The sequence below is a fragment of the Salvelinus namaycush genome, unplaced genomic scaffold (genome assembly GCF_016432855.1).
Source record: "Salvelinus namaycush isolate Seneca unplaced genomic scaffold, SaNama_1.0 Scaffold377, whole genome shotgun sequence".
Classification (NCBI taxonomy): Eukaryota; Metazoa; Chordata; class Actinopteri; order Salmoniformes; family Salmonidae; genus Salvelinus; species Salvelinus namaycush.
The window spans coordinates 96,061-108,453 of record NW_024060752.1 but is presented as its reverse complement, the minus strand read 5'-3'; the positions used below and the strand labels follow the sequence as shown (position 1 = coordinate 108,453).

The 12,393-nt window shown below is 45.1% G+C and overlaps 1 protein-coding gene across 2 annotated transcripts in view; it reads right to left on the bottom strand.

Annotated features, from left to right (window-relative positions):
- The window catches only part of LOC120040731 (SRSF protein kinase 1-like), a 33,607-nt gene extending 21,214 nt beyond the window's left edge, over positions 1-12,393 (bottom strand). For both annotated transcript variants that reach the window (XM_038985777.1, XM_038985778.1), the window contains exons 1-2: positions 12,340-12,393; positions 11,593-11,647 (exon numbers count right to left, since the gene is read on the bottom strand). In XM_038985777.1, the coding sequence (XP_038841705.1) occupies positions 11,593-11,647; positions 12,340-12,352 (68 nt within the window). In that variant the 5' untranslated portion in view covers positions 12,353-12,393. The remainder of the gene's footprint in view (positions 1-11,592; positions 11,648-12,339) is intronic.

Sequence of the window (12,393 nt, the reverse complement as noted above, 5' to 3'; positions counted from 1 at the left end):
GCAGGTAGCCTTGTGGTTAAAACATTGGGCAAGTAACAGAAAAGTTGTCAGCTCGGGGATTCGATCTAGCAAGGTAAAAATCTGTCGTTCTGCCCCTGAACAAGGCAGTTAACCCACTGTTCCTAGGCAGCCATTGTAAATAAGAATTAGTTCTTAACCGACTTGCCTAGTTAAATAAAATAAATAGAATGTTGATGAGGCATATATCTGGGGAAAGAGTAAAAAATAAAGTCTATAGCGTTGTAAGTTTCCAAAAGCACAGTGGTCTCCATCATTGGGTAATATAAAAAAATACGGAACTACCAAGACTCTGTCTAGAGCTGGCCGTCTGACCAAACTGAGCAACCGGGCAAGAAGGACCTTGGTCAGGGAGGTGACCAAGAACCCAATGACCACTGACAGAACTACAGAGTACCTTGGCTGAGATGGGAGAACCTTCCAGGAGGACAACAGTCTCTACAGCACTTCACCCATCTGGGCTTTATAGGACAGATGGAAGCCACTCCTGAGAAAAATGGTACATGACAGCACACTTGGAGATTGCAATTAGGCATGTGAGAGACTTCAAGCATGAAGATTATGGTCTAATGAGAAATAAAATGGAACTTTGGCCTGAATGCAAATCGCCATGTCTGGAGAAAACCAGGGACAGCTCGTCACCCATCTAACACTATCCCTACCGTGAAGCATGGTGGTGGCAGCATCATGCTATGGGGGATGCTTTCAGCATCAGGGACTGGGACACTGGTAAGGCTAGAGGGAACAATGAATGGAACCAAATCCTTGATAACTTGCTTCGGAGTGCAAACAGACTCAGGCGAAGATTTTACGTTCCAACAGGATATTGACACAAAGCAACGTTGGAATGGCTTCAGAACAAGAATGTGAAAGTCCTTGAGTGGCCCAGCCAAAGCCCAGACTTGAATGCCATTGAAAATCTGTGGAAAGACTTGAAGATTGCTGTTCACCCCTGCGCCACATGTAATTTAACAGAGCTTGAGAAAATCCCCAAATCAAGACGACTCAAAGCTGACACAGACATGCCCAAGACGACTCAAAGCTGACACAGACATGCCCAAGACAACTCAAAGCTGACACAGACATGCCCAAGACGACTCAAAGCTATAATCGCCACCAAAGGTGCTTCTACAAAGTATTGACTCAGGGGTGTGAATACTTATGCAAATTATATATTTCTGTATTTAATTTAATAGATTTTCTACAATTTATAAAAACATGCTTTCACTTTGTCATTATGGGTTATTGTGTGTGTAGATAGGTGAGAGAAAGAAAAAAAATATGGATGTAATCAATTCTGAACTCGGGCTGTAACAACAAAACATGGAATAAGACAAGGGGCATGAATACTTCCTGAAAGCACTGTTTTTAGAACATAGAGGCCTCTGTTTCAGGTTGCTACTGAGACACTGTCCCCCTGAGGTGGGCTGGCTGCCTGAAGGACAGTAGTATGAGTGATGCAGTAACTACAGTAAAATAAGAACAAAATATCATATAGATTATCGGATTTTAACATAACATCGTAATATGTCTTTATTGTCTTTTCTTTAATATTGTCTCGCAGTATTACATTTTACCACATCTTTCATAAAAATAGCCATTTTCCCATGGATGACAAACTTTTTCCCCTCGAGATGAGTGCCTTGGCATTTACACTGACATTTGATACAGGACTGTTGCCCTTTCCATCCAAGACATCTCGAAGCAGTGTGACAGCCAGCTAACTGCCTTACTGCTCTAGAAATAAACTCAAGTTATTCACATACATAGGGTGACTCCAGTGAGGAAAACCATTGTTAGAAAAATACAAAAATGATTTGTCAAAACTCTTTGCGTATCTAGGCTAATGTGAAGTCTCGTGACAATATTTGGATCTGGGTGCAGAGACTAGGCTGTGTTGTTCTGGGTGCAGAGACTAGGCTGTGTTGATCTGGGTGCAGAGACTAGGCTGTGTTGATCTGGGTGCAGAGACTAGGCTGTGTTGTTCTGGGTGCAGAGACCAGGCTGTGTTGTTCTGGGTGCAGAGACTAGGCTGTGTTGTTCTGGGTGCAGAGACCAGGCTGTGTTGTTCTGGGTGCAGAGACTAGGCTGTGTTGTTCTGGGTGCAGAGACTAGGCTGTGTTGTTCTGGGTGCAGAGACTAGGCTGTGTTGTTCTGGGTGCAGAGACTAGGCTGTGTTGTTCTGGGTGCAGAGACCAGGCTGTGTTGTTCTGGGTGCAGAGACCAGGCTGTGTTGTTCTGGGTGCAGAGACTAGGCTGTGTTGTTCTGGGTGCAGAGACTAGGCTGTGTTGTTCTGGGTGCAGAGACTAGGCTGTGTTGTTCTGGGTGCAGAGACTAGGCTGTGTTGTTCTGGGTGCAGAGACCAGGCTGTGTTGTTCTGGGTGCAGAGACTAGGCTGTGTTGTTCTGGGTGCAGAGACTAGGCTGTGTTGTTCTGGGTGCAGAGACTAGGCTGTGTTGTTCTGGGTGCAGAGACTAGGCTGTGTTGTTCTGGGTGCAGAGACTAGGCTGTGTTGTTCTGGGTGCAGAGACTAGGCTGTGTTGTTCTGGGTGCAGAGACTAGGCTGTGTTGTTCTGGGTGCAGAGACTAGGCTGTGTTGTTCTGGGTGCAGAGACTAGGCTGTGTTGTTCTGGGTGCAGAGACCGTTGTTCTTTAGCAGAAACTGCCATAAGCTCTGATAATGCCTTAATTGGCAGGGCATTTCCACCATCCATAATGTCACGCTTCAGTTAACCCGTGCTGAGAACCTCATCGTTCTCCTGCTGTTATAAATATAGCAGCACAGCAGATAGGCATTACATAACATAGGACGTCTGCCATGTGTGATGGCATAGTGTGGGTCGGCTCGGCTGTTGGGGTTCAACCACAACAATCTTAATCTTTTCTATAACAGGACTAGGGTTGCACATTTTGGGGAACATTCTGGAGGTGGAAACTTTCCGTGGTAATTAACAGGAATATATGCAAATTAATATTAATACCATTTAAAATTTAGCTTTTTTGCATTGGATATATTTATCATATGGAGACAGAAACATAAACCTTTTACCTTATAATAAGTAGACAATTGCAAATGATTATATCATTCCAATAGAAAAATATATATATCATTTAGTTACGAATTGAACTAATTAAATGAGTTGACTCTTCACATGGGATGATTTCACTGAACAAAAGGGAATATTGAATGATCCATCGCATCTCCCCAAAACATTTAACATAGTCGTGGCCAAAAGTTGAGAATTAAACAAATATTAATTTCCACAAAGTCTGCTGCCTCAGTTTGTATGATGGTAATTTGCATATACTCCAGAATGTTATGAAGAGTGATCAGATTCATTGAAATTAATTGCAAAGTCCCTCTTTGCCATGCAAATGAACTGAATCCCCCCAAAAAACATTTCCACTGCATTTCAGCCCTGCCACAAAAGGACCAGCTGACATCATGTCAGTGATTCTCTCTTTAACACAGGTGTGAGTGTTGATGAGGACAAGGCTGGAGATCACTCTGTCATGCTGATTGAGTTCAAATAACAGACTGGAAGCTTCAAAAGGAGGGTGGTGCTTGGAATCATTGCTCTTCCTCTGTTATCCATGGTTACTTGCAAGGAAACACGTGCCATCATCATTGCTTTGCACAAAAAGGGCTTCACAGACAAGGATATTGCTGCCAGTAAGATTGCACCTAAATCAACCATTTATCGGATCATCAAGAACTTCAAGGAGAGCGGTTCAATTGTTGTGAAGAAGGCTTCAGGGCGCCCAAGAAAGTCCAGTAAGCGCCAGGACCGTCTCCTAAAGTTGATTCAGCTGCGGGATCGGGGCACCACCAGTACAGAGCTTGCTCAGGAATAGCAGCAGGCAGGTGTGAGTGCATCTGCACGCACAGTGAGGCGAAGACTTTGAGGATGGCCTGGTGTCAAGGGCAGCAAAGAAGCCACTTCTCTCCAGGAAAAACATCAGGGACAAACTGATATTCTGCAAAAGGTACAGGGATTGGACTGCTGAGGACTGGGGTAAAATAATACTCTGATGAATCCCCTTTCCGACTGTTTGCGGCATCCGGAAAAAAGCTTGTCCGGAGAAGACAAGCTACCATCAGTCCGGTGTCATGCCAACAGTAAAGAATGGTACCAACACATCATCCGAGAACAACCTCACCCAACCATCCAGGAACAGTTTGGTGACGAACAATGCTTTTTCCAGCATGATGGAGCACCTTGCCATAAGTCAAAGTGATAACTAAGTGGCTCAGGGAACAAAACATCGATATTTTGGGTCCATGGCCAGGAAACTCCCCAGACCTTAATCCCATTGAGAACGTGGTCAATCCTCAAGAGGCGGGTGGACAAACAAAACCCCACAAATTCTGACAAACTCCAAGCATTGATTATGCAAGAATGGGCTGCCATCAGTCAGGATGTGGCCCAGAAGTTAATTGACAGCATGCTAGGGCAGATTGCAGAGGTTTTGAAAAAGAAGGGTCAACACTGCAAATATTGACTCTTTGCATCAACTTCATGTAATTGTCAATAAAAGCCTTTGACACTTATGAACTGCTTGTAATTATACTTCAGTATTCCATAGTAACATCTGACAAAAATATCTAAAGACACTGAAGCAGCAAACTTAGTGAAAATTAATATTTGTGTCATTCTCAAAACTTTTGGCCACGACTCTACATCTGTAAAATGATAGTCTAGAAAGTAAAGCTTTGGTTGTCTTCCTCTCAGGCTTCCATGTCTTCTCCCTGGACCTCCTCAATGTCCAGCTCTTGAACATCAGACTGAGGCCTCATCTTCACTGTCACTTTCCAACCTTGTTGAGGATGGCTCGTTGTCAGGCTCAAAAGCCTCAAATTTGCCCAGATGGCCACCAATTTTTCAACCCTTTTATTGGTCAGCCTGTTGCATGCTTTGGTGTGTGTGTGTTCCCAAACAAGGACTAGTTGCACTGAGGCGGCTGATGTTGGTGGGATTTGGAGGATGGAGGGAACAGGGGATAGAGCCTCAGATCCACAAAGTCCCTTCCACCAGGAGGATGAGATGTTGGCACGACTGCCATATTGCATCTCCATCCCAAAGCCCTTGCTTGGAAGTGTACTTCGCCAGACTGCCAAGAACCTTGCCCTCATCCAGGCCAAGGTGGAGAGACATGGTAGTGATGACGCCATAGGCCTTGTTGATCTCTGCACCAGACGGGATGCTCATTTTCACCTCGAATAGAAGTAGAGGGACTTTTGTCAGAGGTTGCTTATTGTGAGCGATGAGGGAACTTTATTCACTTGACCAGATGATTCTGCATCTTTGTTGCATTCTTCACATATGATTTGGCACAGTATTTGCAAATGTCCACAGCTTTTCCTTCTACATTAGCTGCAGTGAAATGTCTCCACACATCAGATAGTCCCCGTGGCATTTTCCTGTAAGGATTAGAAACAAATTAGTAAAAAATAAATATATATATATATATACACACACACAATTCCATGTACAGATAAATAGTTAAGCAGTTAGATTAAACTCCTTTGCAAGATAAATGTTTTAAAATGAAACATGTATGGGAACAGGCGAATTAACACTCAGTTAGCAGGCTCAAGCAAGCTAAACCCCACATTGTAGCAAAAACTAACTAGCAGAAATTATCAACAAGTTAGAAAGGATTTAAACACACTTTGCTGTAGGCTACTATTTACTAGTTAACAAAAAATACTGTATGTCACATAAAATATATTCACCCCACCCAGTATTGTAATCAAAACTTACCAGAAAGCATGTAGTCCTTGGCTCAGACAGTGTAGTAGTGTGGGCTCAAAAACATCTGTACATGTGATGAGAGTGCACTGCACATGTGATGGAAGAATGCACTGTGCATGCAGAGGGTTGCAATTCCATTGAATTGGGGATAGTTTAACCAAAATATGTCACAAGACCTAGAATTGCCTTATGCGTATCCCACAAAAAAGGTTCACTGTTAAGATCATTTTTTTAATGAATTTAAGCAAAATTCCCCAAAATCCCGGGCTTAACTTCCCAAGGAAAACTCCCGGAAAAATACCACAAATTTACCGGAAGGTTTACGACCCTTCGCAACCCTAAACAGGATGAACTAAAATACTGTACATCATTCACAATATTCAAAATGAGTGTTATAGGATTACTTGAGGTATAATGTCATTCTGGACAGGGCCAAGAGTCACCAACATGTGTACTAAACTGTGTACCTGCCGTAACGGGGATAATCTGACCCAGTTACTTCTGCCGGCTTTATATCTTGTGATATATAATTAGGTACTGATTTACTGTAGACCTGGGACACCAATTAACAAATTAACTGAGTACAAGTAACTGTCAGATGGAAACAAAAAAACAAGTGCATTCAGACGCCCAGGAGTAGCCCTGCTGTATGGATTCAGACCCCCAGGAGTAGCCCCGCTGTATGGATTCAGACCCCCAGGACTAGCCCCGCTGTATGGATTCAGACCCCCAGGACTAGCCCCGCTGTATGGATTCAGACCCCCAGGACTAGCCCCGCTGTATGGATTCAGACCCCCAGGACTAGCCCCGCTGTATGGATTCAGACCCCCAGGACTAGCCCCGCTGTATGGATTCATACCCCCAGGAGTAGCCCCGCTGTATGGATTCAGACGCCCAGGAGTAGCCCCGCTGTATGGATTCAGACCCCCAGGAGTAGCCCCGCTGTATGGATTCAGACGCCCAGGAGTAGCCCCGCTGTATGGATTCAGACGCCCAGGAGTAGCCCCGCTGTATGGATTCAGACGCCCAGGAGTAGCCCCGCTGTATGGATTCAGACGCCCAGGAGTAGCCCCGCTGTATGGATTCAGACGCCCAGGAGTATCCCCGCTGTATGGATTCAGACGCCCAGGAGTAGCCCCGCAGTATGGATTCATACGCCCAGGAGTAGCCCCGCAGTATGGATTCATACGCCCAGGAGTAGCCCCGCTGTATGGATTCATACGCCCAGGAGTAGCCCCGCTGTATGGATTCATACGCCCAGGAGTAGCCCCGCTGTATGGATTCATACCCCCAGGAGTAGCCCCGCTGTATGGATTCATACCCCCAGGAGTAGCCCCGCTGTATGGATTCATACCCCCAGGAGTAGCCCCGCTGTATGGATTCATACCCCCAGGAGTAGCCCCGCTGTATGGATTCATACCCCAAGGAGTAGCCCCGCTGTATGGATTCATACCCCAAGGAGTAGCCCCGCTGTATGGATTCATACCCCAAGGAGTAGCCCCGCTGTATGGATTCAGACCCCCAGGAGTAGCCCCGCTGTATGGATTCAGACCCCCAGGACTAGCCCCGCTGTATGGATTCAGACCCCCAGGAGTAGCCCCGCTGTATGGATTCAGACGCCCAGGAGTAGCCCCGCTGTACTGTTTCAGACCCCCAGGAGTAGCCCCGCTGTATGGATTCAGACCCCCAGGACTAGCCCCGCTGTATGGATTCAGACCCCCAGGACTAGCCCCGCTGTATGGATTCAGACCCCCAGGACTAGCCCCGCTGTATGGATTCAGACCCCCAGGACTAGCCCCGCTGTATGGATTCAGACCCCCAGGACTAGCCCCGCTGTATGGATTCAGACCCCCAGGACTAGCCCCGCTGTATGGATTCATACCCCCAGGAGTAGCCCCGCTGTATGGATTCATACCCCCAGGAGTAGCCCCGCTGTATGGATTCATACCCCCAGGAGTAGCCCCGCTGTATGGATTCAGACCCCCAGGAGTAGCCCCGCTGTATGGATTCAGACCCCCAGGAGTAGCCCCGCTGTATGGATTCAGTCCCCCAGGAGTAGCCCCGCTGTATGGATTCAGACGCCCAGGAGTAGCCCTGCTGTATGGATTCAGACGCCCAGGAGTAGCCCCGCTGTATGGATTCAGACGCCCAGGAGTAGCCCCGCTGTATGGATTCAGACCCCCAGGACTAGCCCCGCTGTATGGATTCAGACGCCCAGGACTAGCCCTGCTGTATGGATTCAGACGGCCAGGAGTAGCCCTGCTGTATGGATTCAGACGGCCAGGAGTAGCCCTGCTGTATGGATTCAGACCCCCAGGAGTAGCCCTGCTGTATGGATTCAGACCACCAGGAGTAGCCCTGCTGTATGGATTCAGACCCCCAGGAGTAGCCCTGCTGTACGGTTTCAGACGTCCATATCTGCCTTGGGCGTGCCGTGGAGTCACAACCACATACAGGTGTGATGTCACTATGTAAATATTGATATTTTTAGCTCATGACATTTCCAGATACGCTGCTTTCCTTCTGCCTACAGAGAATAAATTAGCCAGAGGGCATATAGTTCAAACAGTCAAAGCCTATAATGAATCAACTGCTGCTTTGGTAACCAAAAGGACAGGTATCATTCAAAGTCTTTCTAGAAACTTCCCACAAACCATGCGCTGCATTTTCTATGACATCACATACACGGTGTACAAAATATTAAGAAAACCGCCTTAATATTGGGTTGCACCCCCTTTTGCCCCCAGAACAGCCCCAATTCATCGGGGCATGCACTCTACAAGGTGTCGATAGCGTTCCACAGGGATACTGGCCCATGTTGTCTCCAATGCTTCCCACAGTTATGTCAAGTTGGCTGGATATCCTTTGGGCGGTGGACCATGCTTGATACAGACAGGAAACTGTTGAGCATAAAAAACCCAGCAGTGTTGCAGTTCTTGACACAAACCGCCTGGCACCTACTAACCCCCCCCCCCCCCCCCCCCCCCCCTCTGAATGGCACACACAGACAATCTCAAAGCTTAAAAATCTTTATTTAACCTGTCTCCTCCCCTTCATCTACACTGATTGAAGTGGATTTAACAAGTGACATCAATAAGGGATCATAGCTTTCACCTGGTCAGTGTCATGAAAACAGGAACCATCAACCCCTCTGAAAGAGGAGAGGTGTAGGCTGTGTCTTTGGCATGTAAGAGAGAAATGGTAATGGTGTCTTTTTGTGGGCAACAACTTTGTCATAGTTCGTTGGTCACAGCCTACAGGGAAAGTTTTTATTTTTTATAAACACTGAAAATAAGGTCTGTGGTAAACACAAGCATAGGAGAACTTATTTCATTTTGTTCTATCAGCTAACATCACTGTGAATTTTGAAGCATTTAGGTAACAAAGAGAAGCAAAAAAAAAAAAAAAAGGCTTCATAAATCATGTTAAATTATTTATATAATCAGAACAAAATGTATAAAATCTCATCAGCCGAGGATAACCTCAGACCTTCATTTCAGCATTTATCCCAACACCGTATTCTTACTCATATGAATGGCTGAACAAACCAGAGGTAACTAATTTCCGTTTTTTTAGGACTACAAGTTCTCACTGAAAAAAGAAAAGTAGACCAGAATTATATTTTCAGAAAACCGAGGCAGGTTTTCTTAACTCTTACCCGGGCCCCTCTCTGCCATTTTCCCAACTGTCAACAACTATGGCGTAGTGGTGGAGAGTCGACTCCAAAATAATTGATTCCTTGACTCCCAATTCCGCAAGGAATCGACTCCTAAGAGTCAGTATTTTTGGAACGGAGGACACTGATTAGTTGCCGTACTTCCAAAAACACCAACACTTGCATCTTTTATGGCGAGCTAGCGAGGGACGGAGATTGAGGAGAGGGGCACAGTATAGGCAGATCAGCCACCATGCAGACAGTCAGAACCGTGCACTAGGCCTATCTATCAGTATAGGCAGGTCAGCCACCATGCAGACAGTCAGAACCGTGCACTAGGCCCATCTATCAGTATAGGCAGGTCAGCCACCATGCAGACAGTCAGAACCGTGCACTAGGCCCATCTATCAGTATAGGCAGGTCGGCCAGCAGGCAGACCGTCAGAACTGTACACCATCTATCAGTATAGGCAGGTCGGCCAGCAGGCAGACCGTCAGAACTGTACACCATCTATCAGTATAGGCAGGTCGGCCAGCAGGCAGACCGTCAGAACTGTACACCATCTATCAGTATAGGCAGGTCAGCCACCATGCAGACAGTCAGAAGCGTGCACTAGGCCCATTATCAACAATCAAAAGCTGTATCTTGCAATTTCTTGGTTTGCAATTTCTCACAACTTCAGGAATGCAGGGCCTATCATCAATGAATAGGCTAGGATATTGAAATGAGCAAGGTGCAATACTTCACTCTCACACAGTATCTGCGAATGTTGGCTTCACGCATAACCAGGGGAAACAAAAACAGCAGAGAAGTCCACCCACTATTCTGTTTTCTGTCAGCATCTACGTCATATTGCTGAGTGTATCTTTACACAACTTCCCCCAGGCCTATATAGACCATTGTCTCGTTAGGCTATAACACAGAAAATCATCTGTTTTTGTGATAACGGCACAGTGATATAAATTGTGAGGGGTAAAATGATTCATTTTGTTTATACGGTCAGACCCCTAATACTGCCACAACAACACTTGAAATTACAGAGGGTTTCACTCGGTTGTGTGATGCTTTGGATTTGAACCAAAGCCGTAGTTTGTCATTTAGGTCAAAAAGTGACTGTCTTTGTCGTGTTGTCTTGCAGTATTACTTAACGGCCTTTTAGCAAACAGAATGGATGATTTGGAGTGGAATTTAACACATGCTTCCTTTTCAACTTTGTCATACTGGCCAGTAATGTGGAGTGAACGCAATGTAGATCCTTTCGTAATTTCAAGTGTTGTGGTGGCGGCATCCTGTTATGGGTATGCGTATCACCCGCAGGGATTGGGGAGTTTGTCAGGATGATCAAAATAAATATGAAAGGAGCAAAGGCCAGGTAACATGACACCTCAGTCTTCTGAAAACGTTGTATTTTTGTGTCAAAGACAAACCAGAATGGCTTTCAAAGAGGTGTTGTGTTCCTGAATGGTCCAGTCTCCTTCCTGATTTAAATCTGCTTTAAAAAAAAAAATCTGAGACAACGTTTGACAATTGCTGTCCATCAATGATTCCCAACTAGATTTACTGAGCTTGAGGAATTTTGACCCCAAAAAATTATATACAGTATGTGGCCCTAACAGTTGTGCAAGGTCGGTAGATTATTACTCAGTACAATTCACAGCTGCCAAAAGGTGCTTCACCAAATATTAACTATGGGATGTGAAGACAATCAATACATCATTTTGTATTTCTAAGTGGAATAGGTTGTGTAGATCGATAGGGGAAAATTTGAATGTAATCCCTTTTTATTTTAAGGCAGCAAAATGTGAAGACTGTGCAAAGGGTGTGGAGAGTTTCACTAGCAACTGTACTTCAACCTAAATAAATAACTAGGTGTTATGGTGTGTGTGGTAGAAAACGGATGGCTATTGCAAAATCAGAACGTCTGCTGTACAGTCTGGAGTGGAGAGCAACAGACAGCACGTGTAGTCTAGTAGTAATGGGACTGTCACAGACCACAACGCCCATTCAGTACTTTTTAGGACACGACGGAAACTGGACCTCGGGCCTCCAGCTAATTCAATGCCTTGGTAAAAACAAATGCCTGTGTCATTAGATATAGCCAAGTGTAGCGCAGCAAGACATGTTTGTTGACCAGTATGTTTGTGCACTGCAGAATGACTCACTTCTTGCTGGACTTCTTCGCTTTTGCCCTCTTCTTCCTCGCTTGAAGAGCTAGAACTAATGCAATGAAAAACATGTATTCAATATCTAGGTAGCCATCACTTCACTGGTTAACCAGTATATTTAGCTAGCTATGTTTCCATGTAGTGACTCACTGGAAGGAACGTTATGTGCTTGCTAGATATCCAACGACATTTGAAAGCTGGCTTGTGAGGTAACTAGCAAATGAATTATTAGCCAGCTAATATTAGCCACAGTTGTTAGCTAAATATTGTCGCAGGAAACATTGTTAGACAAATGAAATTGTGGTCGCATTAGCTACATAAGTGAGCTACCTTACTGGTTGAAGATATTCAATAACGTCCTCTTTTAAAAAGAGACAACTGCGATGTTCGCGTGCAACCACCACTCACTGAATATCTGCTAATGCCAATCGCACAAACAAATACATGACTCCCTCCACGTTTACTCAATTACTTTGTCATAGTTTGCAATGACATTAAATCAATGGATTGTAATTAAGGGGTCAGGTTGATGGTACTAGCTTAGTTAGCATTAGCTAGCTGCGCCAGTGCGTGCCTGGCGTTCAGTTTAGGGGACATGCAATTCCACAAAACATTTCGTACATAAGAGTACGTCGATACAATAAACAGTAACTTTAAATACGACACTAAAATCACGTTTGTTAATATATATTATGTGAACACCAAACTGATTAATTGTGTATTTTATGCCTTTATAACAATTACCTTTTCTCTCCATGTTGGCCGGGTTGCTCGCAGATCTTCGTTCTGCCAACAGCA